The sequence below is a fragment of the Lygodium microphyllum genome, chromosome 20 (assembly GCF_053477565.2).
Source record: "Lygodium microphyllum isolate KBCC chromosome 20, Lygodium_microphyllum_v1.1.10, whole genome shotgun sequence".
NCBI lineage: Eukaryota > Viridiplantae > Streptophyta > Polypodiopsida > Schizaeales > Lygodiaceae > Lygodium > Lygodium microphyllum.
In genome coordinates, this window is record NC_141154.1 from 127,507,833 (window position 1) to 127,535,282 (window position 27,450).

At 43.9% G+C, this 27,450-nt stretch overlaps 1 protein-coding gene across 1 annotated transcript; it reads right to left on the reverse strand.

Annotated features, from left to right (window-relative positions):
- Positions 1-1,241: 1,241 nt before the first annotated feature.
- Positions 1,242-25,174, reverse strand: LOC148019371 (uncharacterized). The gene is made up of 4 exons (XM_087661014.1): positions 24,610-25,174; positions 3,184-3,306; positions 1,839-1,958; positions 1,242-1,747 (listed from the first exon to the last, which is right to left on the reverse strand). The coding sequence occupies exons 1-4, from the start codon at positions 24,647-24,649 to the stop codon at positions 1,683-1,685; spliced, it is 348 nt and encodes a 115-aa protein (XP_087517140.1). The 5' UTR covers positions 24,650-25,174; the 3' UTR covers positions 1,242-1,682.
- Positions 25,175-27,450: the final 2,276 nt, after the last annotated feature.

A 27,450-nucleotide genomic window follows, 5' to 3' on the forward strand; every position in this document is an offset into this window, starting at 1 on the left:
TATGTATTATTTAGTTGTACATGTGAATGCACCCTTATGTGCCCTCAGTATAAATACATTTTATTCTTTGTGTACCAACACATTGTTGGTACACCCAAATCGTATTGTACTCTCTCTCTCTCTCTCTCTCTCTCTCTCTCTCTCTCTCTCTCACCTGCTCACTCCAACTACTACACATCCACATCAAAAAACCACAACACTAGAACAAAAGGTAAAGAACATGTGATGATTTAGATCAATTGAGTGTAACCCATCGAGTCATCAGGTCCCCCATCCCCAAGGTCACAAACACTCTAATCTCCCTATGCTTGAAGTCCTAAAATGCATCCTCACATGCATTCATTGCATCCAGTAAATTTGTTTGCATGTCCACATGCATTTGTGATGGTACATAATTCGTGATTGGCACAAGGGAAGCAAAGTTGGCACAAGATATCACAACAACTTTCACTTTCTCACATGCCGCTCCATGACAGCTACAAAACAGAAAGTGTGCTAGCATGCAAGGAACACTAGTTAAGATAATCAATTCTCAACGCACTTAAACATGTCCCAAGACATCAGAAGCATCCAAATGTGTATGCTCTGCATAAAAAGATTTTCGACCTGTACGGGTGCCACATTAAACTGCAAAATTCAAGTCAACCGGGTCTCCAGCAAGCTTATAAAGTTAACTTCAATGGGAAATAAGCCCCATATTCTGTCAAAAATGCAAGTGGTAATGGCAGGATTAATTTGTCAACTATAAGATTTGGATATCAACATTCGCTTTGACTGTTAGCTCCTGAATAAGTATAGACAAAAGCCCAGACGCATCTCAACAGTTTCAAATATAACAGGGGACAAAGTTAACCAGTTTAAAGGCTCACATTTGGATGCATCCATAGTTTGCTGCTTATAGCAAGGTAACATCTCCACATATAACCAGAGACAAAACTGGCCAGTTTAAAGACTCGGGTCCTCAGTCTCCTCAAAGTAAGGTAATATCATCTCAAACTCCTTAAGGTACTCAAATAAAATTATCTGTCTCATCCTAGTGGCATAAACAAAGAACTGTTTTGTTTCTTCACCCATACCCTGCCAACCACAAGGGCTGCCCCACAAAAAGAAAATTGGCACCAAAGGAGCATCACAGCTTAATAAGTTCTAATTGTACACTAGAGCAAGTTTGACATTACATGAAATGAGCATGTGCAATCACTCTAGAGACGAATCCAATCCAGAATGTAAAGAATAGCCTGTGAAGTACAAAATCAATGACATTATCTTTTATCCAAGGCTGATTCGTCAGATGATCATAAAGGTACCAATTTCATTGCTATGGTGCACAAAAGATCGCACTTGAAGCTTTGTAACTTCTATGAGTTATTACAACAAATTGCCATGATACTGCTGTCTGACAGTAAGTCCTTTTGTTTGATTGTCGGAGAATCAGCAACATGAAACAGTTATATCCATGTTTGATGCTGCTTCCATGATCACACAGCTTCATGTTATAACTGTATGTAAATCTTGCACATAAACAATCTCTAAAAGAAAAAAACAAACTCAGATGCTGTCCATTGTACTGAATTGTACCCCTTTAAGGCAGTAACCACTCAACTTAGCAGCATGCTAGTAAAACCGAATTCCAAAGCAGCTGTTCCACTGTGCATTCCACAGGAACTGCAGCTTCCAATCTTTCAATCATCTTTGATAAGGTTGCTAGGCTCGCTAAAGACATACTTTGGCAGGTCATATTTAGCACCTGTACCACAAAAAGATCCCAATATAGCTTTTCTCAAAACAAGTATGATTACAAACTTAAAAATGGACGAAGCACCTGCCAAGCCAAATACCTCTTTCATCATAACATGTGGACAAATCCTCTGACGTGACAATGATGCCTGCACTGTCTACAATAGCTTGTGCAAGGCTCAATTCTGCTTCTGCTGCAGCATGGAGAGCATCCCAAATTTCTGTAGATCAAAGTGAAGATTGGTAGAATTAGCAGAATTGTAATCTCACAAACTCAACTTTCTTGGCCAACTTCTCAATACATCACTTGATCACACAGACCATTGGGATGCCAACAGAACCTGTCATCAATTAAAAATTATATTTGAAACCAAACTTGGATTTACTATGCACACCATATGACATTTGCAAGGCCTCCCAAGCCTAAACTCTCTCTTGATCATTCACTGTTTTTGTCTTTACCTTGCCAGATAAGGTTTCCTCAAAGAGTTGTCTGAGGTTGTGTTTATTTAACTCTATATAGATAGGGACTTGTCTGTTCATCCAGTACCAGGCAGCATTTGAGACATCATTCCTCCCATCATAGATTTGACCTCATTATACACTTTCTAACACGTTGTTGCTTTTTTCACTTCTTTCTAACTTACCTGAAGTTTCAACAAACTCCAAGCCACAATCTTCAAATGCATACAATGACATGTCTTTTGACTTGCTAACGATAGCACAGGATTCCTCCTTACACTTTCACCATTCATTGTACACTTAAAACCACAGACCGTCCCCTGTACTTCCTCTCATCCTCTCATCATAGACAATGGAATCAGAAATATTCGCAAAATTGACACATTAGCGCTAAATTTTCCTTTTTCATTTTTTCATTTTTGCATGCCATGACTGGAGGTAAAAAATGGAAAATTCTAACTTCCTTCCTCAAAATGTTAGCATATTCCCTCCCTCTAGTTTATGAGATAGTCATGGAAACAAAGGTGAGCACAATATCCTCTCGTCCAGATGAGTGCATAGCTGTGCCATGTTACTAACTATGAAGTTCCTGCATGATGAAATGTTGACTGTCTTAATCAAGTTAAACTAAAAGTGTACTCACCCTCTTGTAACATTGTGCCACTTCAACACAGGATAAAAGGAAGCACACTGTTAACTAAAAGATTCCTGGGGGCTGGAGCCAGGGATTTTAACTGATCTAATGTTGAGTGAATAGTGACTCCCTCTCTTGTAAAATTTTGTCTCTATCCTGCTTTGAAGATTCATGTGTGCGCCAGTAACAGACCACTTAATGTATATGATAGGTTGGAGTTAGGAACTGACACTGAACAGCAATACTAATTTTTCTCAAAACCTTATATGATCAAAAGGCATGAAATAAGTTGTTTTATAACGACAATGCATGATTGTGAACCAGTAACACTACAACTAGTTGTAACAAACCTTTCTTCCCTCCATAGTGAGGAGCAGTGTCCCAGAACTCATCCCGCATTTGCATCAATTGTGCTCGAGTGATTGGTTCAGTATGCTTCCAGGGCTTTGGCTTTTTTAGCTTTTTCCCATGACCTGCAACAATAATTTGTATGAAAATTAGGAGTAAACTCTGAGCACAAAAAAGTGATTCAACATCTGTTAAGCTATGCATAACATTTAAGATTTAAACCCTACACGTGTCAAAAGTTTGAGATCTAGGCTTTTTCCCAAACAATAGTAGTTTCTGTTAAATCCACCCTCAGCTTTAAGCAAAGGTAAACAAGGTACATACAACAAACCTGAGAAGGAAATAAGATAAAGATAGGCTGTCTATATGTACTACTAGCTCTCAAGGAAGAAAATCCTATAGAACAAGCTTAAGAAAAGCCCAATCAATGTGTCTATAAAACCATAACATGGAACAAAAATATTGAAAGAAAGTGCCAAAAGAAGTTGATCAAATGTGCGAATGTGAGGTGCACATGTTGTGCAAGTGAAATGACACACCAAGGACCCTGAGATGTCCATGGGTGTCAAAGGCAAAAGTTATAAAAAGTTATATTTGCCAAATACCAACTAGTGCCGGGTGTCAGTTTAGGCCTAAGGCAGTTAATTAGCCATTAAATGTCATTGGTGGCATTAGGTATTGGGCATTAATTAATTTATTAATGCCATGTCAAGGGCTAATCAATACTCAAGACCACTTGGGAGTCAAAATGGCCTACCCAATTTAATTATGGATGGACACTTTTTTTTTTTTGCAAGTAAAATGTGGCTGATTATATTACTCAAAAAATCTGATTACAACGGAGTGCTCATGCTCGACAGACTAGCTGGAGCTGATGAAAGTCACAAATACATCATGTATACAAGCCTCTCAAGGCAGTCTAGGGGGGATGGGGGCAAGAAGCCGGGGCATCCTAGCCGCCCCAAGTGCGCCTGAAATGACCTCGAAGCTCCTAACGAGCCCTAGATTCGTCCTGCACCTAATCCCATCAGCCACGGAGGGAGTGGATGATGGAGGTCCAAAGCTCTGCTAAGGTCGCCTGTACTGAAAGTCTCTCCGCCGAAAGCCTCCTGACACCACGCTTTCCGAATATGCCACCCAGTGAGACTCCCTATAATCTCCCATACCTCAGAGCAGTCTGCTGTGGGCTCTAGTACCTGGCGAATGGGTAGAGTCTCCAAACTGACCACTGCGCACGACCCTGCCTCAATAAGGAATATCGTATCCTGCATCCCGGCCTTGTACAAAAGATGGCGACCCTGGCTGACTGCCTGCCAGCAGAAAGCTCCCCATGAGATACATCAAAGGCTGAGTGCTATATGGCGAAGGATACGGCATGCTCCTCTCCACACGAGTTGCACTGTCTCACACGACCAAAGGCAGTGCTTTGGGGTTTCCAGAGGCTGCTATGTGCAACACTTACAACCTCCCTCCTACTGCATTTGGGCAAGCCAACTTCCCACCGCCAGGCCTCCATGTGCCACTAGCCATAAGAAATACAATACCCTCCTCAGCCTCAAGCTATCCCAAAGGCAACGCCAGAAAGTCCATTGGAAAGGCTCCGTGATACTGTGCTCTGCCCAGTGCCTACTACATGACGGCGCCCAATCCATATCCTCCTGCATCAGTACGTGTCTGCCAATCCTGGCAGTGTACTCTAGGAACCTCGATGGCTTCTTGGCAACCGCAGTGGCTGGCCATAGCCACTCTCCCGGATCCCACTCCAGCTCATCAAGTGGCCTGTCCTCCCAGATCCAGAGGCGCCACTCCTTGAGCTCCGCCCAAAAGACAAAAGGGTCCAACTGCCATGTCTTCCCCTCAAGCCAATCACACGGATCATCCTCCATGAAAGGACAGCTATCCCCTCATCCTGCTGCCCTCTGTCAAGAGCCACACGCCCCCTCTCCTATACGGTGAAGAGAGTCCCAGGTGGAGCGCCGCCCACTCTACCTACCACCTGTAGGGGGATGCCTCCTGGAGAAAACCTACTGGCCCATACCTCCCTTGGCTCTATCGGCTCTCGTACCGGGGGTACAAGCCACTCCTGAGGTATTGCTGCGTCTATCTCCCTTCTCCTCAACTCCGCTCCTCTCAGGCAGCCTGATACTCGCTGCAGCACCTCCTTGTCCACCATCCTGTATACCTCCTGCCGTGTCCTGAGGGTACGAGCCAGGCCGGCCTCCCAACCAGCCCACTGGATGTGGGGCCGCTCGCCAATCTGTGCCCCTTCCTGATCTCTGACTTAGGGGGTTCAAACCACTCGTTGACGGTCTATCTTCTCCCGGCAGCCTAGGGGGCTCTGGATTAGGGCCTTACGAAGGCCTTGCCACACACGAAGCAAGCTATGAAGAAAAGGTGATCTGGGGGGGGGGGGGGGGGGGGGAGGAGGGGGGATCTGGGCTGATGTGAAGATCCATCTCAAGGACGACCTCCACTCACCACCAAGCCTCGGTCTACAATCCTGAAGACCTTGGACCTTCCAAGTCTGCCCTCCTAGTGTGAGGCAGCAGACAACTAGCTTGCCCAAGAGGGTCATATTCTGATACTCTCGGTCTATGATCCCAAGCCCTCCCTCTGACCGATGCCGTATGACGGTCACCTATGCCACCTTAGCCTTGGAATCCCTGAAACCGTCTGACCCAAACCAAAGAAAATTCCACACTAGGCGGCAAAGCTACACTACGCAGGAGGAGGAGAAGCACCAATACGAGGCAATGTACCAAGCCATCGCTAGGAGAACCTGGTTAACTACCAGGGCCCAGCCTACCAGCGAGAGGCGAGCCATGCTCCAGTAGGTTAGCTTCCTTCGAATAGAATCGAGGACTGGAAGAAACTGCTGGGCGGGAGTGATGTCGAGTCCCACCTGGAACCCTAGGTAACGGACGGTCTGCCCTCTGCTCACCCATCTAAATCCCAAGTGGATGCCCCACTCCGTGCTAGAGTCTGGGTTTGTGAGGAAACCAACCGACTTTCGCCAGTTGATTTTATGGATGGACACATTTAATTTTTTAGGCAAGAACAATAGCTAAGATTAATTTTCAAAATGGGTAATTCTAAAAATTAATTTAAATGGCTGAAAATTCCATTTAGAACGTTGCCTAGTGGCAAAATAAGTTGCCACCTGTCAAAACTTTCTCACGCAAGAGAAGAAAAGGCTATTTAAAACCAACTTTCCTTCCCCGAGAGCTTGTAATAACCTGATTAATCAATTTTAAAAAAATAATTAAAGCACATAAATTAAAATGCACAATTCACCACTTAATCATGGACAGTGAACAGCCTGTTGACCCCAAAATTGACACCCTTATGGTATTTCTTTGTCTTATATTGCAAATGGATGGAGTATACTGAGGTTCTTTAATCTCCTTCACTAATCCAAGCGCTTCTTGCTGTCATAAATGTCAAACAAGCCTTCAAATCAATTTGCCCCTTGGTTTACTTAGGGATTGACCTTCAATTTTGCTCCTTAGATGACAAATTCAACCTCAAATGCCTGCTACTTGAAGGGCCACATGAAACTCGTAAAGTCCCCAATCTCAATGACTGAAATTCAAGTCTCTAGGCCCTAAATTCTGACCACACTTTTCAGCATGGCTGTCAAACCCTAATTTCTACTGTAAATTAGGGTTTCAACAAAGATTCATTAAAATCTCCGCCTTCATTGGTTGAATCTACTAGAAATTGTTAAGAAAGGATAAGAATAGGCTAGAGAATGAGAGAGAATGCTAAGGAGATATGCAATCACCTATTGCTAAATGTTGTCAACAACAGTAGGGCACTCTTTGGCAGCTATCACTTGCTGTCTAATTACTTCTCAAGGGCTGGAAATGCCTCCTAATTAAAACAGCCTTCTCCCATAGCTTCCAAACTTTTGAATGGTTTTTCTCTCTCCTCCTAACCTACAACTAGTCTTTTCTCATTTACATGGGTAGGTTTTGCCAAGTGGCAACCTTTCTAATCTGTTTTCCGGCATTTCTTACATTATGACTCAAAGAAATAATTTACATGGCCAACGGTTAAATTAGCTAGACCAGTTTATCACCCAAGCAATCCTGCGCATTCATTAGCCTTGGAAATGGCATTAATGAATTAATTAATGACAATTCCCTAGTGTCACCACTGACACTTATGGCTCATTAAATTCTAGTCCAAATTCTAACACCATGTACCACCTAGTACCTATCAAGTATAACTTGTTACAGCTTTGGCCTTTGGTACCAACTGATATATCGAGGTCCTAAGTTCCACATTGTGAAATAACTAACTTGCAACTCACATGTCAAAGTCACATTTACACAGTTGATTAGCTCACTAATCAAATACTAAGCAAAGCATTAGAATTTCATGTCCTCATAACAAACCTCCCCCTTGAAATCCTTGCAATCGTCTTCGATAGCACTGCAATGTGTCAATGCAAAACATACTGCACTAGAATTTCCCAAAAGCCATCACTATCAAAACATTGCCTTACTACTTAACCACACTAATGAGAAACACTTGTTGAAAACTTCCAATCAGCATGACTATAACATACGACTCAAAAAGAATCCAAAACTTCTACTAAAAACCCATAGAATGCATCTCTCATTAGCATATCTCAACTATTCTAGCCAAACAACCATAGCATAGCTGAAACTCAGCATAAACCATGGCTAAACTTTCAATGGTATTCGAGAAACACATTGATGACCACAAAACCAATTGAATACTAATAACAACTGATGATTGTCCACTAAAAACCAGCAACTAATAATCAATCTTTGACGATCATACACTATTGCAAATGTATAGTTTCAAAGTTAGAGTGAAAACCATACCGATCTACATTCCAAACTGCAATGACTAGTACATTAAATAGTGACCTCACGATAGACATACTATCAATATAGTACCTTGGATGCATGCTAAATACATCCGAGATCCACTATACATGAGAGTTGCCCATCACTGGAGGAGTGAAAGTGCTACCTCCCCCTTCAGCATCTAGCAATGCTCTAAACCCTTGCTCTGTTAAACCTCACTAAGCCCAATTCAAAGTCCGCTCTAATAGAAAAGCCTCGAGATAAAGCTGTTGAAACCAGCCTTCAATCTCAAATAGGGTAGTAAATAACCTAATTCAACACTAATTACAGCAAGTATAAAATTCACATAAACTGAAAATGCAAATGTTACTGTGAGAGTGCGCAACAAAAAGAGAAAAGTGAACAAGGAGGAAAAAAAGAGACAAAGAGATGGTGCAAAAAAGAAAAGAAACAATGTGACTGAGGTACAAGGCTGCAACAATCATCCCCAACATGCAACTCTACACGTCAATGTGGGCACTAGATGGTAGTAGGGGGCGAGAGAATGAGGAGGGCTGGTTGATTATGAAGGATCAACGATGCATAATGAGAGTGGGATGGCAAGCCGCCTATATATAGGCAAAAGGTGGCAAACCCTTAAATAGGATCAAAATCCTAAAAATGGCCAAAAATGCCCAAAAAGAAATACACTAATGTATCCTCCATCTAAAGTGTCTAAAACACATAAAATGACAAACAAATACAATGTCAGAGCTCCTAATGTCATTGTCTAACTCAAACTAAGGCTCATAGGCACGAGATGACCACACAAGACACATGGCTGCTAACACCCCCTCTCAGATCCTGAATGTGGCAAAAGGCCAAAGGAGATGTGGATCCAAGGGTGGCAGAGAGTGCCAATGTTGATGAAGTCCATTGATGAAGAAAGCTATCAAAGGAGCAAGACCCCCTTTCCATAGAAAAATCCAATCAATCAAAAGGCTACCAAAGAGCAATGGAAACTGGGAGGCCCCAAATGGATCACTCCTAAAAACTCCGATTGGGGATGGGTGAGCCAAGCCTCTAGCCCAACAATGAGATAATAGTGAGGAACTGCTGAAGGTACCATAAGTTGCATAGAAACAACAGGGAACAAGGGCCAAGTGACAAGGGATAGTGGCTCGATGATGAAGAAAAACCCAAAGGAAACTAGAAACCCTGAAGAAACTCCTCACGATCCTCGAAAAGCCCCCTCTAAAACACAAAGGGCCAAGAAATCCACAGCCACATCACCGATATTACCCCCCCCCCCTTAAAGAAATAGGAGATCCAAGAGAACCACTAGAGGAGATGATGGGAGATGGGATGGAACTTGTGGGATCAAATTTTGAACCGATGCAACAATATAAAGATGCCTAAAAGGGCCGTGCACAATGAAAGGGGAAGGGAGCATAGATAGCCCCGTCTCCTACCGACCTGTCACAAAAGTGGCTCCTAGAGAAAAATCCTCAACGAAGGTGGTCAACTCAATGAAGCCAATGTGGGTCCAACGTCTAGAAAGGTCATAAACTCAGAGAAGATCGAAGCCCAAATCCAAAACATAGAGGGCCTCTAAAACAAAGCTCGATATATGGTCTAACAATAGAAGGAAGGTGCCAATACCACTAATGGGCACCAAAGAGATGCCATCAACAGTGACGATACCCTCTAACAGACGGAGATCCCAAACAAATCACCTCGGGGAATCACATGACTCAATGCACCATTGTTAAGAAGCCAAGGTTGCTCAAAAGAGGAGACAATCGAAGAAGGCTCCTCCACTAGATAAATGTATAGAAACACAGACTCGGTGGTAATAGTTGGTAACAAAGAAGAGGTAGACAAAAACTCTGATGTGGATCCACTCTTCACTCCCGAACAAAGGTGAGAGCATTTCCTCTAGCACTTCTCCTCCAGCTGCAAGGTCTTCCCACAATAAGAACACATGGGATATCCTCTACACTTTCCCACAAAATCTATATCAGAGTCAAAAGATGACCCCAACTTCTTTGTGTTCCCTATCTTCAACTTGGCTTGTCCCATACTTAGAGATAAATCCGAATAAGCATGGCCATGGACACGAGCTCCACAAGAATCTGACTCACTGTGACATGCATCCTACTCAAGCATCAATGGAACTAGCTCCTCCCAAACGAGCCTCCCGGCTACAAGAAGTGAGAAACTAGTGTAGAACACATCATACATCAATGACAGAAGATATGAGAAAAGTGTGACAACTAGGTCCTTCAAAAAGATGTCTATACCAAGGGATACAAGCTCATCCCAAACCTACTCCGTAGGCCACCAGCTTTTGTTCTAGTACTACAACAACTTTGGTCATTTTGTCAGTACAATTGGATATCATCAACTTGGCTGGTCCAATCAAGTAGGTAGGATTTTTGTGTTTAGTAGTTCGTGTGACTATTTATTTTGTTGTTTTTAAGCTATATTTTTTGTGTTTGATCAAACTAGGATTTATGTTTTGTCGTTTTCTTGGTTCTTTTGTACTTGAAAACTTGATTGCCTTGGTCGAGATTGGTGTTTTTTTGGACAAGTTGGAGTTGGATTTTGATTGTAGTTACTGAACATCCTAAATCAAGTATATTTCTTTCCGATATCTTTGCACATCACAAGGTTTATGGGTTCACGAGCACTTCACATTGCACTTGTCAAATGCACTATACTCGGGGATTGTCTCGTGATCCTTTCAATTACTTCCATGCCATGGGTTAGAGTTGGATTTTGATTGTAGTCACTAGACATCCTAAATCAGGTATATTTCTTCCCATTATCTTTGCACATCACAAGGTTTATGGATTCACGAGCACTTCACATTGCACTTGTCGCATGCACTACACTTGTGTTGTATTGTGCATGCGCTGTTTTTAGCATGCACAAGAGTTGGGATATTCATCATGGAAATAGGAACCTTAGGATGAGTGGGAAAGGTAGTTTGGTGAGTTTAAGGGTCACGAAGGACGCCTTCAATTGTGAGAGGGGTTGTTTTACCTAGTCCACATCATGAGGACCACTATTTTCTTAAGTGATGGTAAGATTTGGGTCGGTAGACTGGACTGTAACATTTCTTTATTTCACTCGGTGTTTGTTAAGCTTGCTATGCTTGACGTCCGAAACATGTAACGAATACATAGCATAAGTGGAAAGTACTTTGGGTTACAAAACAATTATTTTTTCATTGTCCTTGGTTGGAATATTTATTTCTGCCATGCAATGTACTTTACTTGCTCTTAAAAGTGGTCGCATGCTACCTCCATCAAATTTTCCTACATTTGAAGAGATCAAGAGTGTAGTTGGTTTATCATGAAGAGGAGCAACAATAAGTCACATCATGCAATAATTCTACTGAGTCGAGCAGCAAGTATTTGGAGAGCTAGAAGGCAAAGCATACATGTGATTATAGCTAGTACCAAACAATAAGAACTACCATGTTTTAAGCCGAGTAGATATTAAGTGCAATATTGAGAGGAGTGCAGATACCAGAGGAGTTGCTTGTGCTCTAGGGGGCTCGGGCCTATAATTGGGAATCAAAGGCAATATCTCCACATGATTTAAGCATGGCTTTGAATTGACGAAGACATTGTGGCTGGCCTTGCAAAGGATGCCCAGTGTGTAAAAGAGGGCCTACATATTTCTAAGCACGATGATTATAATAAGTGTATTTTGTGGGAGATCCAGCAAAGGCCATTTTTGTCATTGAGTTATGGCCACAAGCATGAAGAAAAGGGTGGTGGAGTTTGGATGAAGGGAAGAGAGTAGTAAGGCCAGCATGACAAGTAGTAGTAGGGGAAGAAGGCATGTCTTGCATATCGATGGGCTCTCTGTGTTATAATTAGAAGGATGTTTACCATGGCTACAGAAAAGGACAGAATGGTGAGCAATCACCTTAGAGCATACTGTTCAGGCTTTGTGACTTCTCCAAACGGTGTAGCAAACATGCATGAAAGGAGGAAACTTGTCCCTTTCTTCTCACTAATACCAGCACTGTGTACTTTTGAGAGTATCAATGCTTGTCAAAGAAAACAAAGATTGAAGCCATTGCGTCAGTTTGGCTGCTCAAGATTGCAAGCGCAGCAAAAAATAGCACATTGCTATTGTCATCAGGAGGAGAATGGAACCAACAAGAAAGAAACTGAAGGGAGATAACAAGGCTATTCAGTGTTGCCATCATGTTGGGGGTGAGGTGGCCGTCATTATGTTCAGCGGAGAAAGAAGAACACTCATCATTTTGGATCCCAAATAGCTAACAGGTAGAGTCATGCTGTGAAGGGGTCATCATCGCTATAATCTTCTTCCTTTATTCTTTAGTGCTACAGTTGTCACCTTATTTGGATGAGCTTGAAACCTGAGAGCTGAGTCTGCACACGATTGGGGAGGGAGGAAAGCTTCTCCCTTGTTACCAGCATATTCCAGCGCTGTGTTTCTGGGAGCAACAGTGTTGTTCTGAGAAAGACCAAAGAAATAAGCCATAGAGTCATCTCAGCCTGCAAGGCGGGTAGAAGATTGAAAGGGAGTGTTTTGGAAGGAAGTTCAGAATTTTTGACTATTGGGGAACCTTGTGCAAACTATTGGTTGTGTTTTTTAAAAGAGCGAGAAAAGCAACGATGTTTTTCATAAACACAAAAGCATTAAGCTTTTGATGTATTTTAGGAAAGAGGGAAACTATATAAACCCTTCAAGGGTTAGAACAAGGGGCCCTTCTCTTACTTTAGAATTTTGTTCATGTGAGGAGAGGAGGGTCACATGAAAGTGAAAAACGAACTGTAAGGAAGAAAGATTTTGTGGGACGAGCTTGGTATGTACAAGGTTCGAACATAGTGGAAAAATCAAATCTAGTGGATTTGCGATTGTGTTGACAAAATTAAGGTGAGCTTTTATTGCTTGAGTATCTATTGTCACTTTGTGTGTTTGTATTCTACGGCTACATGCGGCTTAAGTTTTGGCAGATTGTTTGTCTTTGAAATATGTTCTTGTTAAATTCAATATGTAAACAAAGTCATTTATTTGAGCTGTCACTCCTTGTCATCTTGTTTCGGAAGGTGAGAGGATTATCTTTGATCACCGCTTGTGAAACACTACTACCACTGAGTCCGTCTTCATACACTCGTTTGAGGTGGAAGATACAGCTCTTGCTTCTTCTTCTTCTTCTTCAAAGAAGCCTTGGCTCGTGGATAGTGGGGCCTCTTCCCACATGACTTACCGAAAGAATTGGCTTCAGGATATGTGATCTAGAAGGGGATCCGCCACCATTAGTGACAATTCTTCCGTCCATATACACAGAGTGGGAACCATTCCCTTGTTGCCCGATTGGCATTCTTCTTCGACCAAAGTCCTCTATGTACCAAATTTGGGCTTTAACCTTCTGTCTATATACGGTCGTACACAACTAGGTACCCCAAGTCATCTTTACCCAAGATGCAATTACGGTGGGGACGCATCTTCGGGAGCTACTCTTTGGACTAGTACACAGGAGGGTGGACTCTATACACTCATAGCCCTTGCAATACTATCTTCTCACACGCTTGGACTACTTTGGCATGCTCATTATGGGCATTAAAATATTGTTGCTATTCGGTGGACTTTGAGAAGGAAGATGGTTGAGGGATTTCCAAATTTTCCTCTAGTTCACACACACTATACCCCAATGTCAGAGTGCAGCGGTGCGGAAGCGTAGGACTGAGAGAGAGAGAACGCAGAGAGAGAAGGGAGAGAAAGAGACAGTGTGCACTGAAGATCTGCTGTATAAAGAATACTGAATACAAAGATATACACGGGCGCAGTGCGCTGGACTGCGTGTCTCCACCTCGACGATGCGACCTGCTGTCCACCTCGAAGTCTGCTGCAGTCTGCACTGTCTACTGTCTGAAATCTGCGAACAGAGACAGAGATCTGCACGGCACCGGTCTGTAATCTGCGACAGAGAATGATCGGGAGACTGCTGAAAAACGTCAGCAATAAATAGGCGAAAAACTGCCTGGAATGGGGCTCAAAACTGGGGCGCAGCCTGGTAAAAGTGGCTGCAGGCAGTCGGACTGCCACGTGGCAGTCCGACTGCACAGTCCGACTGTGCAGCTGGACTGTGCAGCTGCTGCCTGAAAACAGGCTATGATCTCTGCCTGAAAACAGGCTATGATCTCTGACACCCCCTCTCAGAGCCTGGACAAGGCAGAAGCCTGAGGGATCTGGAATGTTGCCGAAGTAGAGCCTGAGGAAGCGCCTTCGTAAACAAATCCGCAAGATTATCCTCCGTCTTGCAATACTCCACAGTGATGGTCTCATCCAGAAGCTTTTCGCGGATGAAGTGGTACTGGATCTCAATGTGCTTCGTCCGGGCATGAAAAACAGGGTTCCTTGCCAAGGCAATGCAACTCTCATTGTCACATCACAGCAATGTAGGACGAGTCTGGGGGCACCCAAGCTCCTCCAACAATCTCCGAAGCCACACAACCTCGCATGTGGTGGAAGATGCGGCCCGATACTCCGCCTCAGTAGACGAAAGGGCTACCGTGGGCTGCTTCTTGCTACTCCATGAAATAACTCCTGCACCCAAAGTAAAGCAGTAACCTGTTGTAGACCGCCTGTGGTCCACGTCACCGGCCCAATCCGAGTCGCTCCAACCTGCAAGTACAAGATCTGACCCATCTGTCCCTGCGGGGTAATGAATCCCCAAATCAGACGTCCCCCTCAGATACCGAAGTATCCTCTGAGCAGCCTGCCAATGCACCGTCTTAGGTTCACTCATGAACCCTGCCAAGAGCCCAACAGCAAAACATAGATCAACCCTGGTGTTGAGAAGCCAAATCAAAGACCCTATCAACTGTCGATAGCGGGAAGCATCCGCCAAAGGAGAAGCTGAGTGGGAAGTGGCCTTCCAGTTCGGATCCATAGGAGTAGAGAGGGCCCGACAATCTTCCATCTCAAAAGACACCAAGAGCTCCTGTACATATTACATATCTCTGTTGGGAGAGAAAGATCCCCCTCTGAGACTGAAAAATCTCATGTCCTAAAAAGAAATGGAGTAGCCCCAAATCCGTCATCTCGAACGTCCGATGTAAAGCTGACTTTGTCTCCTGGACCTGCTGTGCATCATCACCTGTGACAATCAAATCATCAACATATAATACAAACAGCACACAACCATCCTCGGAAGTGTGAACATACAGCTGCGGATCGGCCTTGGACCGCCGATATTCCAACTGAGTCTGGAGGAACGAATCAATCTTCTCGTTCCAAGCTCGCGGGGCCTGCTTGAGACCATACAGAGCCTTCTTCAACCTGTAGACTTTCCCGTCCGAAGAACCAAAGCCAGGAGGCTGCTCAACGTAGATCTCCTCCTTCAAATCACCATTCAGGAAGGCCGACTTCACATCCAGCTGATAAACAGGCCATCTCCTATGGCCAGCCAAAGCAAGAACAGCTCTAATGGTTGCCATACGAGCTGTAGGGGCAAAGGTGTCATGACAGTCAATCCCTGGGCGCTGGGCAAAACCCTTAGCAACAAGGCAAGCCTTGTGCTTATCCAAAGTACCATCACTGAGATATTTGGTCTTGAAGACCCACTTGACTCCAATCACCTTCTTCTTCGGGGGGCGTGGCACAAGTGACCAAGTGCCATTCCTCTCAATAGCCTCCAACTCAGCTTCCATAGCTTTCTTCCATGGGGCGGACTGTAAAGCCTCCTTCACGGAGGTGGGCTCTCGATCCTGCATAACTCGGGACATCAAACAATAATTGGAGCACACAAGCTCCGAAGAATGCGCCTGGTGCCTCCGTGACCGCCGCGGACCATCCTGCGGTCCCCACTCCTCAGGAACCCCCTCGATCCCTGAATCACGGAGTGTGTCACGGGCCCAGCGAGGAGGAGGCCGAACCTCCCCTCGTCGTTCTCCATCAGTGGAAGACTCTGGAATGTCCACCGGTGGTAACTCCTCAGAAGGATCCGGTGGAACAGTAGACTCTGTGTCAGAAACAGAATCATAATCAAACGGCACAGGCTCCAGTGGAACTGTAGAAGGAGCCAAACTCTCCCCTGGATCTCCAAGAACGGGATGCTCCTCACCCGTTGAAGAAGCCGGAACCTCCACAAACCGCACATCACGGCTAGTATATACATCCCGCTTGACGGGATCATAGAGTCGGTAGCCTTGGGACTGGGAGCTGTAGCCAACAAATACCTGTTTGCGGGAAGCCGCTTCGAATTTGTCACGGTGAGCTTTGGGAATGTGAACATAGGCATCACACCCAAAGACCCGAAAGTAAGAAACATCTGGCTTCAACCCAAAATACGCCTCAAATGGAGTCATCCCTTCCACGGCCGAAGTAGGAGATCGATTAAGAATGTGGACTGCAGTAGCCACAGCCTCGGCCCACAGAACCTGGGGGGTCTGTCGGTGCTCCATCATGGTGCGCGCCATCTCGATCACACTGCGGTTCTTCCGTTCGAGAATACCATTTTCTTGTGGAGTATTCGTATTGGCAAACTCCTGGTGAATTCCTCTATCTGCACAAAACCGAGTAAATTCATTAGAGACAAATTCACCTCCCTTGTCGGATCGCAAGGTCTTCAACTTCCGGCCTGATCGGTTCTCCTCAAAGAGAAGCCAATCCTTGAAGTGCGAGAAAGCTTCTGATTTTAGTGCCAAAAAGTAGGCCCATGTCATCCTGCTATAGTCATCCACGATCAGCATGAAGTACGAGCTCCCACGCAGGGACTCATTCCTCATAGGGCCACATAGATCTGTAGATACTAACTCCATCGGTGAAGTAGACCGCCGCGAAGCGGTGTGGGGAATGGCATCCCTATGCTGCTTCCCCCTTATGCAGGAGACACATGGCTGCTGGCTCACCACTATATCCGGCAACCCTCGAACAAGCTGTCCCCGTGACGCCTTCCGAAGATAGTCATAGTTCAGGTGACCAAACCTAGCATGCCATAATTCAGACTGTGACTGTGAGGTAAGAAGAAGAGTGGAGAGGGCAGTGGAAGACTTCAGTTTGTAAATGCCGTTCTCCTCATATCCAGATGATAGAACCTTCCTCGATTCACGATCAAGGACTCGCACTGTAGAACTGTCAAACTCCACCAGAAGACCAAGGGAACAAATCTTATGGACTGAAAGGAGATGGTACCCCAATCCTGGTACATGCAAAACCTCTGAAGTATGGGTGCCACCTCGTCCATCCGGAATAAGCTGCATCTTACCCCGACTTGCAATAGAAACTGAAGAGCTGTCTCCAATGAGAACCTGCCCATGCGAAGGTCGCAGCTGGGCAACACCATCTGATGAAGGAGTCATGTGCCGTGAGGCACCACTATCAATAATCCACTCTCGAGATTGGGAAGCCGCCATCGCAGCATCAGAAGCATTCGGTGAAGCGTCCTCAATGACAACTAAGTGTAGAAATGCAGCTGATGAGGGTGCAGCCACCGCTCCAGAATCCTTGGTTTTCTTCTTCTTGGTGTCCTTCGAGTCTTTGTCAGGGCAATCCTTCTTCCAATGGCCAGTCTTTCCACAAATATGGCATGTGGAGTCTTTGTCCTTGTCCTTCTTGGACTTGTTATCCCCCTTCTTCTTCTTTTGGTCCTTCCCCTTCTTCTGAGAGGCTTGACCTGTCAACGCCTCCGTCTTGGAAGCATTCTGTCCCTTTAACTGTTCCTCTTGGTCCAAGACCATAGGAACCAACTCCTCCCACCGAAGAGTAGACTCTCGCCCCGAAGCAATAAGGGCAGAGTAAAATGTACCGAATCGTGGCGGCAACTGGGACAAGAGTGTAATCGCCATGTCTTCGGAGGAGATCGGCTTCCCCGCATTCTGAACCTGCATCTGTAGCTACCTTAGCTTGTTAATGTGTTCCCTTAGCGAAGAAGACTTATTGACGGACAAGGTCCGCATCTGTACCTCCAAAGAAACCCTCTTCATCAGGGTCATCCGATTGTACATTTGATCAAGCTCCAGCCATATCTCACGAGCCACCGTCAAGTGCTCGATGTGAGCGATCACGGCTGTAGTGCATGATAGAAAGAGAAAGGATCGAATCCTGGCATTCAGTTTGTCCCAATGAGACTGGGCCCTGGCCAACTCCGCACGAGCATCGGAAGAGAGTTTGGACTCATCTCTTACCGAAGGCCGGTCAATATCTTCCTGTACCAACTCCGCCAAATCATAGGACTCCAGTATGGCCAACATCATAACGCGCCAAATGCGGTAGTTGTCGCCGTCGAGCTTCTGATCTGTAGGAAGAGCCGGTAGGACAGGCACCTTCCGGTCCATAATCGCCTGGAACTCCAAGTCCATCTCTGTAGACATCTTCACCTGCAATGCCTTCTCAAACGCAAAAGCAGCCCCCTCTGACTGGGTAAACTCAGCCTGCTAAGGCTCTTCTGCGTCCCGAAGCTTCTTCACCCGCCGGAGGCGATGAAAAAGCAAAACCTGCACTTTTAGGTTGAAAACTCAAACTTTCTCCGCGTCAAACAGCAGTAGACAGCAGCAAATCCACCACCTGTACTCCTTTCCTGTGCGCCCACACTCGTTTCAGCCTTGTTCCAAGGCGCAGCCCTCCTGTCTGCCCTTAAACGCAAAAAACGCAAATTTGTGTCGCGATGGAAACTCCACTTCAGGTTGATTCTGCGCTCAGTCAGCCCTCAAACACTGCTCTGATACCATGTCAGAGTGCAGCGGTGCGGAAGCGTAGGACTGAGAGAGAGAGAACGCAGAGAGAGAAGGGAGAGAAAGAGACAGTGTGCACTGAAGATCTGCTGTATAAAGAATACTGAATACAAAGATATACACGGGCGCAGTGCGCTGGACTGCGTGTCTCCACCTCGACGATACGACCTGCTGTCCACCTCGAAGTCTGCTACAGTCTGCACTGTCTGCTGTCTGAAATCTGCGAACAGAGACAGAGATCTGCAAGGCACCGGTCTGTAATCTGCGACAGAGAATGATCGGGAGACTGCTGAAAAACGTCAGCAATAAATAGGCGAAAAACTGCCTGGAATGGGGCTCAAAACTAGGGCGCAGCCTGGTAAAAGTGGCTGCAGGCAGTCCGACTGCACAGTCCGACTGTGCAGCTGGACTGTGCAGCTGCTGCCTGAAAACAGGCTATGATCTCTGCCTGAAAACAGGCTATGATCTCTGACACCCAACTCCTTGAGGGGCAAGGAGCATAGACAGCCTCATCCACAAGTTGCTACTCCGAGGGCTTCTACACCACTTGAGTTGTTTCATGCCAACCTTTGAGGACCTATGGGCACGACCTCCCTTGGGAAGGCCAAATACCTTATGCTGATTGTTGACAACTTTAGTCATTAAGTGTGGCCCTATTTCTTGGAGTACAAGAGCAAGGCGTACTCTTGTTTTTCCAAGTGGGAGGTGTTTGCGGAGAAGCAAACCTCCTTCAAAGTTCGTGGTGTTCGAGCTGATCACGACGGCAAGTTCAGTTCTAACCCATTTTCGGAGTTTTGCAAGGATCAAGGTATTCAAATGGAATATTCCCATCCGAACACACCATTTGAAAATGGTGTAGTAAAGCATGCCAATTAGACCATGCTTGAAATGGCCTGATCGATATTGGAGCACAGGGGTCTGTCTCATTCCTTATAGGGTGAGGCCATAGCTACTGCGGTTCACATCCGCAATAGGTTATGACTCACCTACTTTGGCATTACAAGGTATGACTCCCTACTAGGCTTTCTTTGGGAAGAAACCTTCTTTGGGAAAAAGCCTTCTATTTCCCGCTTTTGCGTCTTCGGATGCAAGGCATAGGTCTATGTGGACAAGAAGAAAAGGTGTAACAAAATTGATTCCAAGTCAAAGAAACTTATATTCATTGGTTATAGTGCGACCATGAAGGGCTATCAACTCTATGACTTGACGACTCAAAAGATCAAGGTGAGCAAGGATGTAATCTTCAATGAGGCTGCAGCCTCCAAGGATCCTATTGAGGACTCTTCTATTATAGCTAGTTCTTCATCTACGGTAAAAACCCCCCCCCAAAAAAAAACCATCAACCCCTCCCCTTCCCTCCAAGTTACCCCTTGACACCCCTTCTTCGTCTACGACTCCTTCCCCTCCTCCTCCCACAACTTCACCCTCTCCCCTTTCACCCTTGATGGCTCTTTCCTCAACTACCTCATCATCAAGTATTCCTACCCATTTTTTGTCTCCTTAGGTTTCCTCTGGGGGAAGAATTGAGCCATCACAAAGGGAGTTCTCTTCATCACGTGAGAAGGATCCACCTTCCCTTAGTGAGGGGGAGTCCCTTCCACAGAAAGGTACTTTGCAGATAACCAAATCTTCTCGATCTCCTTCGCAACGAGATGAGCCTATCACCATTTCTCGGTGGTATCAACAGCTCATGTAGGATTCAAGGATTACTCAATTTCCTAAGATGCCTCTTGGTCTACGCAAGTTAGCTAGGTAACAACCCGGTGGGATAGTTCACTTTGTGAACTATGCTCTTGTGTCTCAAATTCTTTCGGACCATGAACCTACTACAATTAATTAGGCTTCTGCACAGGATATTGGGTGCAATGCTATGCAAGCTAAGCTCAATTCTATCAAGCATAACCAAACTTGGGAGTTCATTCCTCGTCCAAAGAGGTGGAAGGTCATTGGTGTGAAGTGGGTCTTGAAGAACTAGTATCTTGTAGATGGGACCTTAGACAAGCATAAGGCATGGCTTATTGCCAAGGGATTTTCTCAAAGGGCACGTTTGGATTACTTTGAGACTTTCGCAGCAACAGCTCGGATGTCTACTATTCAAGATATTTTGGCCATAGCAACTAAGAAACGTGTTTCTTTGAGGTTGAAACTTACGAAACGTTTCTTAAAGTACGAAACGTTTCTAAGAGAAACGTGGGTGTTTTTTTTTTTGTGAGTTGGAACTCAAAACATGGTTTTTTTGACCAAAACTAGTGGGCAATGTTAACATGATGATGATGATGTGTAATGACTCATGAGGGCTCAAGATTTTGAATGAGAGAGTGATTTTTTTGTGATTTTGTTTAGTTATTGGACTTTGTCAATTTAGTATCTGTTCTTGTCTTGAGATTTGAATATTATACGACTTTAGTCTCATTTATAAGTTATTTATGATATATTACGATTCATTCTCGATTTTGACATTTTGTCAGTTTGTTTTGAAATGAGAATCATGATGTTGCAACTTGACTCAGTCCATATTATAGATAGACTATTTACGTGTTAATTTCAATTTTCTTTGAATGATATGCATGAATCGTAATGGTTGAGCTCTAAACCATAGTACGGCTTGTCCAAAGACTAACTTTGACTTAAGTGACAAGTCAATAATGGATCATGGATATGTAACGTATAATGTATTATTCTCAATTGACTCTATTATCACTCAAGCTCAATTAGCCATTCTTTGTTTAAGAGAAAGTTCCATAGAGGTTTAGAATCTCTTTCCCCAGACAAAACTATTAAAAATCTCTATATAAAAAAACATGTGTTTCTTATTTTACCCCCTCTTGAAAGAAACTTACGAAACATGTTTCTGACGTTTCGTTTCTAAACGTTTCTAACGTTTCTAGCTGCTATGATTTTGGCTTTGGTTGCCCATCACCATTGACCCATTTATCATATGAAAGTGAAGTTAGTCTTTCTGAATGGCGTCATGGAGAAGAAGATTTATGTCTCACAACCTCCTTGTTTTCTAGTGCAAGGGACGGAGAACCATGTTTACAAGTTGCGAAAGGCTCTTTATGACCCGAAGCAAGATCTTAGGGCACACAATGCATGCGTGAGAAAGCTCGTTCAAGAAAATAAGAAAAATGGAGGTAAAAATATTTTTCTACTCATTTTTCTTCCTTCTTCTTTACACACTACAATGTGCACAAAGTATAGATAAGATACAATATAAAGAAAAGTAGCCTACTAAGTCAAAAAGTGCATAACTGACTATAACCAACGGATTGATCACTTCTTCTTGGACAGTGGCTTCCATCGATCCGATCATGACCCATTTACTACAAGGTTGCGGACATGCATGTCTTGTCATCTTGTATCTTGATGACCTCATCATCACAGGGAGTGACACACAAGAGGTTGATTTGACAAATTCATACTCAGCTAAACATCTTGTTTGCTCTTTGATTTGACCGATTCATACTCAGCTAAACATCCTTTCTGTGATGGCTTTATTGTCTTTTTTCATGAACACTCCTACTTAGGCTCACTAGCAAGCCACCTTGCGCACTGGGCATTTATCTTTTCTAGTGATATGGTCGCAAAATTATTTGGTTCGAATTTTATGGTCCACTAGCATTTTTTATTCGGGTTGACTTTATTTTATTGGTCTTTATTTGTTGGCAAGATCAAAGGCCTATTTATAGGCCAACCGTCCCTCCTATCACTTCATCCTCTATACTTCTATAGCAAGTTTCGTTGGAGAGGAGTCAATGCATGTATCCACACAACCAACGACTCATGTTGTTTTCGCATTGTCTCATGTCTTTGTGTATGGATTCCATTTCCCATCTCTTTACTTCTTATTTCTCTTTGCAACGTTCTTCTTCTTTTGTAGTGTTTCTCTTTTCTCTTCTTCTTATGTTATGCAAACTATTACAACAATTTTCTACACTTCCATCACTACATCCACTTTTGACACTCCTCACTCCTAATGCCCAAACTACACAATTGCACTTGCAACAGCTTTCTTGTATCACCCGTCGTCGTCATCAGTCTAAATTCTTTCTCACCTTAATCATTGCCTCTTAGTATTCTTCTATTCACATATTTCATCTTCTGGCACCATTCAGCTCAATATCGTCACTATTGGCAACCACTGTCATCTCCTAGTTGTGAGCCCCACACTGGGCCAATGGGGAACATTCAAAGCTCTAACCAAATGTGATCACGTGGTCCATTTTGGCCAATTTATGGCGAGTGTCCTTTTTCTTTTGGCCCAACCATGTCTTTGGGCCTCAAACATATTTTTTCCTATTTGGGTCATATTTGCCTATTTATAGGCAACCTATCAGTTCGGCAAACTAACTCAACCTCCACACTTCCATTCTCTTTCCTACCACCTCACTACCAACACCACACATTGTAGCACATGCAAGGGCCTTCTTGTATCATCCTTCATCGCCATAAGTCTGAGTCCTTCATTGCTTGACCGTTGCTCTCGAGCATTCTAGTCTTTTGTTGCATGTTCCTTCATTAATGCCCTTTTAAAACCTAGAAGGGCATCCATAGCATCATCAAGCTTCATCAAAAGGACTGGCAATAGTGAAACTCAGCCAAATCCTAATTCTGTTGGCTTCTTGTGTTGAGTCACTTGTCCTTTTTTGACATCCATTATATTAAACAGACCATATTACAGGGTTTACAGACACACACTGTTTCACCCCAAAAAGGCAACAAAATGCTACTCTGAAGGGACCATCTGGGCCTCAATGAGTTGAATGCTGCTAGGTGAAGAAAGTGGAGCTGGTAGATAAAGCTAGCTTGAAAAGGTTGCATTACAGTGGCCAGAGAATAGTATTATGGAGTGCTGTGACTGATAAACAGATGCCTGCATTAACAAAGCATATGTACAAGATTCATTGTGAGGAGACTGCAGTCATTTATACAGTAACAGAGGAAAGCACATATATATTGTATATCATGTGAACTACTATGGAAGTCTCTCCACAATTAACATAAAGGAATCAAGCAATATAAGCTCATGCAACGTCCTGGAAGGGCTTATGCTAGGAAAAATGAGCCACTAATACAAGCCAATTGAGATCTGTTTTGCACCTACTAGATCAAAAGAGAGAGCAGATCTGAAAGTGTCAGAGGTAGGTAGGATCGTTGAAATAGCACTAAATCAGTCAAAGTAGGTCAAGAAAGTTCTGGACTCACTAAGCTTTGGCTTTCACGTCTCTGATCTGGTCAGAAGCAGCAAATGTAATCTTGTCAAACTAAAGTACACCTGGAAACACCACAAGCAAGATTCTCGGGGTACAGTGAAATGAATTTGATCTCTGGTCTCAATTGTAAGAGGGACCCAGTGGAGACATAACTCTGTCTTGCAATAAGGATAAGTACCTCTGCTACAATATATACTGCATCTCTTAAATCAAAGATGGACAGAATCCGGGCATTGTGTCATCAAAGTGGCTGAAATAGAACTTCCATTAGGTGCTCAGGAAACATAGAAGACGACATAGTTGCAAGCCTGTCAAACAAGGCTTCAAGGCCTCTGGTTGAAATAGAACTTCCATTAGGTGCTCAGGAAACGTAGAAGACGACATAGTTGCAAGCCTGTAAAACAAGGCTTCAAGGCCTCTGGTTGCTCAGAAGCAACGAGCGTACGGAGATAAAATATAAAGTATGCCTGCAAACTAGCCCACAGTAGGACTGTCGGGATAAAGAACGTAACCTGATCCTATTTTCAATTGTAAGATGGTTAACGGCTGATAACGGACAGGTTTCGTCAAGACGTTGACGGTCGTTGAGCCATTAGACAAACAAGGCTGAACCCTGTCAGAGAAACGAGAAATAAAAGACAAGAGAGGGCGAGGGCGATGGCGAGTGGCACCTTCAACAGGCTTCTTGTCGGATGAGCCGACGCATCCCATTGCTAGCACGCAGGTCTGGCGGGAGCTCGCGTGGCTGGTCCTTTCTCTGTCACATGCCGAGCTATGAAATGGTGAAGCGTATTAAGCAGCAATCTAATCTCTCGCTCAACCTGTGGAAAAGGCCTGTGGTGCGTGCAAAAGTTTACTTCTTGCTCTCAATCTGCAGAAGCGTTTGAGAGGAAGGCAGATGAGAGACAGTTCCGTTCGGGACGTGACCGATCTATTCTCTGACTTTTTGCGGGGACCTCCACCTCCTGCTTTTCTTCTTCAACTTCTCCTCCTCCTCCTTCTTCTGCTTCGTCGCCGTCGACGTCGTCCTCTTCTTCTTCTTCTTCTTCTTCCTCCTCCTCCTTTCTGGCTTCTCGTCTGCTGTTGCCGGAGATCAATCCACAGTGGAGTAAAACGTCAACCACAGCCCCCCTCCCTCTCAGATTTTGCCTTTTCTTTGCCTGCAATCAACCGGGGGATGGGCCTGTGTATAAAGCGCACTCCTGACACGCTGACGTCATCCTTCCAAAACGAAAAGTGAAAGCCCTGGGTATAAACCTTTCTATTACGCTTCCTGAATCCTCACCTACCCTCTCTGTGTTTTAATCTAGACGACAAAGCTAATCTCTATCCTTCACTACGTATCCACGTCTCACAGCCCCACCACCACATGCAGGTTTATCCACCTAAGAAAGAGACCCTCACAATTTACAAACTAACCAGCTGGCTCACCTCCTATTAGCTTGCAAACTTGCACACCTCACGAGGTTATACCTCGCTCGCTTTGCATTTTTGCGAGCGTTCGTATCGCATAATTGCTTTCCTTTGCTCACAAAAAGGACAAATGGTGCACTTCGCGTGCAACACACTGTGTGCTTGTTGGCGCATGTGTGCTCTGCACCTAATGCTACCAATTCAAGCAAGTTACTCCTCTACAATGACCAACTTATTCTTTAAAATTGTTGCTTAGATATTGAAAGGTCGCACCCTCCCAAAGATTCATGCAATGGAGATCTGGGCCTAAGTATTTGATACCACTTAAAATGATCAAGTATTTTGTAGTCTAATCAGTACATAACCCAAAAACACGTTCCCCTCTTAAGTGAACACATATATGTACTTCATGCCCCTCTTGGCCCCAATTGCATAAACTTGTGCTTTATATACAATTTTCAACAAAGAAATCAAAGGTGGGGGAGCTTATGATCCTCAACACAATTTCCTACCGGATCTTAAAGACCCTTGAGGGTTGGGATCAATGGTCCAAATCTCACCCAAAAAAAATAAGTGATTATGGTTGCTACTTTTAAAAAAAGTTAACCCATCCCAATAAGTAGCCCAACCCGCCGAAAAGCAATTACAATTTACCGAGCCCCAACTCTCAGGGGTCTTTAAGACCTTAAAAACCCCATGGGAGATAGTGTTCAGGATTTATGATCACCTTCAATGAATGGGGAGAGAGGAGGTGATGTAGATATATGTAAGCCATGAATGTATTGAATGAGAGCTTGATGAACATACTTATGTGGTTGTGCACTACGCAAGAGATTGTGGCACTTGGCCATGTGCTTTATCATTAAAGAGGACAACTTGAATGCAAATTTATGTCCACTTTTGGCTTCTTAGGTAGATTTCTCTCTCATCACTCAAAGTTTTCACTATCATTTGTACCAACACTTTGGAGTTGATACAACTATGATAACGATACTTCTTTAAATAGATTAGATTTTCAACTTATGGACAATAAAGACTGGATACAACCATGCCAATTTTGGGCCTTCATAATCGTAGGCTCGCTTCTTTACTTGGTGGCAATAATCTCTATTTATGCTTCACGTGGTGAAGTTGATGGCTCCATGCTTTCATATTTACCCCACTTTGGGATAGATTGTTTGTATCAACATGATGAATCAGGGATTCATCTAAGTGTAGCATTATGATTGCTTGAGCACGTTGGTCATCCTCTATATCAATCATATTTGCAGAGTTTACAACTCTACTGCCTTGAATAAGAGGCCAATACCCTCTCTCCATCATTTTGTATTTTATAAGTACCTGCCATGGATGGAAATTCTTACCATCAAACTTTCGAATTTGAGGATGGACATCAGCATATGCTGTGGTCATTGGGAAGGTCTTACCACTTGTTAGGACAAGGGCAGTGTCTAGTCCCTTACAAACCTTTCACTGAATGTGGAAGCAAATTAGACAAAGTGAAGTCAAAATTGCAATGAAGAGAAAGGCTGAAAATCATATAAGTGTAATATTTCAAAGTATGACTTTGGTGGTCCTTTCTTATGTGCAAGCTTCTTCCGTGGTTTAATAGTCTTTTTAGGTTTTAATGAAGTAAACCTAGACTAGACTTCAGGCTCCTCCTTGTGGTACGGCTTAGTGGATGAAGCTTGTGTTGGACACGGTTTGTCTATGATCTCAATGCTTGTTGCTGATGATTCCGAGGAGAGTATGATGACACTCATGCTATTGATTTCATTGACCAATGTACTTGAGACAATGTCACTTACGGTATGCAATACACTTCTTGTGCATAATGGTTTATGTGTTAATTTTACACATAGCCTTACAACAATATATGAAGAGGAATAAAAAACTCACTAGGTTTTAGTGAATGCCCAGCAAGCTATTAACCTGATGGTTTATGATTAGTGTTAAAAGAACACTATTGTCAAGCTTAGTGAAGTGCTTGAATGGAACCCGGTTGGAAGTCGGCTTCTCGATGCTTGGTGATGTCCGTTGAGCATGCCCAAGAGCTTTAGACTCTGGAATAGGATTCAGAGACTCTGCTTCAGTGATTA